General features: G+C 58.0%; 1 protein-coding gene across 1 annotated transcript in view; it reads left to right on the top strand.

The window, feature by feature from the left end:
- ZNF710 (zinc finger protein 710) overlaps positions 1-4,077 on the top strand; it is a 79,835-nt gene that overhangs the window by 66,746 nt on the left and 9,012 nt on the right. The window contains exons 3-4 of the mRNA XM_005885201.2: positions 1,810-2,039; positions 3,872-4,042. Coding sequence (XP_005885263.1) covers positions 1,836-2,039; positions 3,872-4,042 — 375 coding nt within the window. The 5' untranslated portion in view covers positions 1,810-1,835. The remainder of the gene's footprint in view (positions 1-1,809; positions 2,040-3,871; positions 4,043-4,077) is intronic.

Below are 4,077 nucleotides of genomic sequence, written 5' to 3'. Positions count from 1 at the left end.
TATGAAAGGGGCGTTCGACCACCAAAGGGGTCGCGACCCACAGGTTGAGAACCGCTGGACTTAGTCTTTAGTGTCCATTTCAAGGAGGCTTTGCTCCTGTCTGGGGCGGTTTATTTTTAGTGGCTTCAGGAAGGGGAGGCTCCGCTGGCCTGTGGGGGGAGGGAGACACCCAGCCGGAGCCTGTTTCCTGAGGAAGGGCCTCTGATGGGCCTGGCGCCAACCCGCCAACCGTGGCCCTGGGAGGGGAGCAGGCGAGGCGGGGACGAGCCACCGCAGTATTGTCCTTCTCCTTCCTATGGCGAGCCTCCCATGTGCCAGGCTGTGAGCAGCGGGTGGGGGGTTAATTCATGAGGATCGAGCTCAGGCCCTGGAGGAGGCCCTCCCATATCAGGGCACTGGCCTGGCAGGGAGGGCGGGGAAGTCCAGGAACAGGTGGAATTTGAGAGAAGCCTGGGAGGCTGGTGGGAGGAGCCAGGAGCTCAGCAGGTTTGGGAGGATGGCCCAAGGGTGGGAGCCCTCCCCCCACCCGCATGCAAAGCGGGGCCACACAGAGCACCGCAGGGCTGGGGCCCATGGGAAGGTAGGGTACCCATGCACCTGGGGTTTGGTGGGCACATTGACTTTTTTTTTTTACTATATTTTTATTGATTTCAGAGGGGAAGGGAGAGGGAGAGAGAGAGAAAGAAACATCAATGATGAGAGAGAATCATGGACGGGCTGCCTTCTGCACGCCCCCTACTGGGGGTCGAGCTCGAAACCCAGGCATGTGCCCTGATTGGGAATTGAACCTGGGACCGCAGGCGGACACTCTATCCACTGAGCCAAACAGGCTAGGGCCACATTGACTTTTTAAAGAGCCTGTTAGATGGGTGAGTGTGGCTGTGACTTGGGGGCGGGTGCCTTCATTCCAGAGGGGTTTTTTACATCTGCTGAGGGTTTTGCGAGGAGCTGAGCGCCTTCACCTGAGTTACAACCCTTCCCGGGCTTGTAACAGCCTCTGCTGGGTGCTTCTTTCAACTCGGATCTTACGCGGAATTCCAGTGCACAAATCAGCAAAAAGCGGTCATTTTCATCGGTATGCATGTGGCTATTTAAATGTGTAACGTTTCGCTACTCCTGGGATGGACACGTCATTGAGCATGAGGGGTGATGGGTGGGAGCCGCCGTCTGCGGTCGGCCCTGGCACCTCATTTATTTTTGTGTGTTGCCTTGTTTTTGCCCAATCTCTATTCCCCGCAAAACCAAAACGCGTCATTCATATGGACAAGCCGCTGCGAGCGGTGACAGTGGTGTAACACCTCACTGAAGTCCCAAGGTCCGTGCGAAATGCATCGCCTTGGCAACAAGGCCGCTGGGGCCGCGGAGGGTCGGCGTGGGGTGTCCCACTGTGTGTACAATTGAGTCGATGGTTTGTTTTTTTTCTAAAGTCGGCTTTTAAAAACAGAAGCATCTTTCATTTCTGCGAGACTTGAGTGTGCTTTCTGCAGGGCTCCCGCAGGACACGCCAGGCACGGTTTGGAAATCGCTGCGGAAACCCAGCCTCCCCATTTTACAGATGGGAAGACTGAGGCCAGCGAGGGGGCGGGGCTTACCCAGAATCCCCCGGGGAGGCGGAGATGGGCAGAGACACGGAGGGTGTCACTGCTCCCCGTGATTACGTGTCCTGTTCCCAAAAGCAGGAGTAGGAAGAGGTCAGAGACCGACACACCCCAAGGTGGCCCATCCTTTGCTGGCCGCGTGTCTGTCTGTCTGTCCTCTGAGCCGCAGTGAGCCCGCAGCACTAACGCCCCCTTCTCCCCTCCCCCACAGCGATGCCCTCCTAGCCCCGCCCAGGGATGGAGGGCTTCATGGACTCAGGGACCCAGACGGATGCGGTGGTGGTGCTGTCCCTGGCCCAGGCTGCCGTGCTGGGCCTGGTCTCGGAAAATGAGCTCTTCGGAGCCACCATCAGCGCCGAGGCCTTCTACCCGGACCTGGGCCCCGAGCTGTCCGCGGCTTCCCTGGGGGAGCCGGGCCCCCCGGCTCCCATGTGCCAGGCTGTGAGCAGCGGGTGGGGGGTTAATTCATGAGGATCGAGCTCAGGCCCTGGAGGAGGCCCTCCCATATCAGGGCACTGGCCTGGCAGGGAGGGCGGGGAAGTCCAGGAACAGGTGGAATTTGAGAGAAGCCTGGGAGGCTGGTGGGAGAAGGGCCCAAGGGAGGGAGGGCCACCCCGGGGGGCTGGGGGAGTACTGGGAAGGTAGGACGCCCATGCACCTGGGGTTTGGTGGGCACATTGACTTTTTTTTTTACTAGATTTCAGAGGGGAAGGGAGAGGGAGAGAGAGAGAGAAACATCAGTGATGAGAAAGAATCATGGATCGGCTGCCTCCTGCACGCCCCCTACTGGGGGTCGAGCTCGCAACCCAGGCATGTGCCCTGACTGGGAATTGAACCTGGGACCGCAGGCGGACACTCTATCCACTGAGCCAAACAGGCTAGGGCCACATTGACTTTTTAAAGAGCTTGTTAGATGGGTGAGTGTGGCTGTGACTTGGGGGCGGGTGCCTTCATTCCAGAGGGGTTTTTTACATCTGCTGAGGGTTTTGCGAGGAGCTGAGCGCCTTCACCTGAGTTACAACCCTTCCCGGGCTTGTAACAGCCTCTGCTGGGTGCTTCTTTCAACTCGGATCTTACGCGGAATTCCAGTGCACAAATCAGCAAAAAGCGGTCATTTTCATCGGTATGCATGTGGCTATTTAAATGTGTAACGTTTCGCTACTCCTGGGATGGACACGTCATTGAGCATGAGGGGTGATGGGTGGGAGCCGCCGTCTGCGGTCGGCCCTGGCACCTCATTTATTTTTGTGTGTTGCCTTGTTTTTTCCACTGAGCCAAACAGGCTAGGGCCACATTGACTTTTTAAAGAGCCTGTTAGATGGGTGAGTGTGGCTGTGACTTGGGGGCGGGTGCCTTCATCCCAAAGGGATTCTTTACATCTGCTGAGGGTTTTGCGAGGAGCTGAGCACCTTCACCTGAGTTACAACCCTTCCCGGGCTTGTAACAGCCTCTGCTGGGTGCTTCTTTCAACTCGGATCTTACGTGGAATTTCCAGTGCACAAGTCAGCAAAAAGCGGTCATTTTCATCGGTATACATGTGGCTATTTAAATGTGTAACGTTTTGCTACTCCTGGGATGGACACGTCATTGAGCATGAGGGGTGATGGGTGGGAGCCGCCGTCTGCGGTCGGCCCTGGCACCTCATTTATTTTTGTGTGTTGCCTTGTTTTTGCCCAATCTCTATTCCCCGCAAAACCAAAACGCGTCATTCATATGGACAAGCCGCTGCGAGCGGTGACAGTGGTGTAACACCTCACTGAAGTCCCAAGGTCCGAGCGAAATGCATCGCCTTGGCAACAAGGCCGCTGGGGCCGCGGAGGGTCGGCGTGGGGTGTCCCACTGTGTGTACAATTGAGTCGATGGTTTGTTTTTTTTCTAAAGTCGGCTTTTAAAAACAGAAGCATCTTTCATTTCTGCGAGACTTGAGTGTGCTTTCTGCAGGGCTCCCGCAGGACACGCCAGGCACGGTTTGGAAATCGCTGCGGAAACCCAGCCTCCCCATTTTACAGATGGGAAGACTGAGGCCAGCGAGGGGGCGGGGCTTACCCAGAATCCCCCGGGGAGGCGGAGATGGGCAGAGACACGGAGGGTGTCACTGCTCCCCGTGATTACGTGTCCTGTTCCCAAAAGCAGGAGTAGGAAGAGGTCAGAGACCGACACACCCCAAGGTGGCCCATCCCTTGGTGGCGATGTGTCTGTCTGTCCTCTGAGCCGCAGTGAGCCCGCAGCACTAACGCCCCCTTCTCCCCTCCCCCACAGCGATGCCCTCCTAGCCCCGCCCAGGGATGGAGGGCTTCATGGACTCAGGGACCCAGACGGATGCGGTGGTGGTGCTGTCCCTGGCCCAGGCTGCCGTGCTGGGCCTGGTCTCGGAAAATGAGCTCTTCGGAGCCACCATCAGCGCCGAGGCCTTCTACCCGGACCTGGGCCCCGAGCTGTCCGCGGCTTCCCTGGGGGAGCCGGGCCCCCCGGACCCCGA

This window comes from Myotis brandtii, unplaced genomic scaffold, assembly GCF_000412655.1.
Source record: "Myotis brandtii unplaced genomic scaffold, ASM41265v1 scaffold897, whole genome shotgun sequence".
NCBI lineage: Eukaryota > Metazoa > Chordata > Mammalia > Chiroptera > Vespertilionidae > Myotis > Myotis brandtii.
This window is presented reverse-complemented; position numbering and strand designations above follow the sequence as displayed.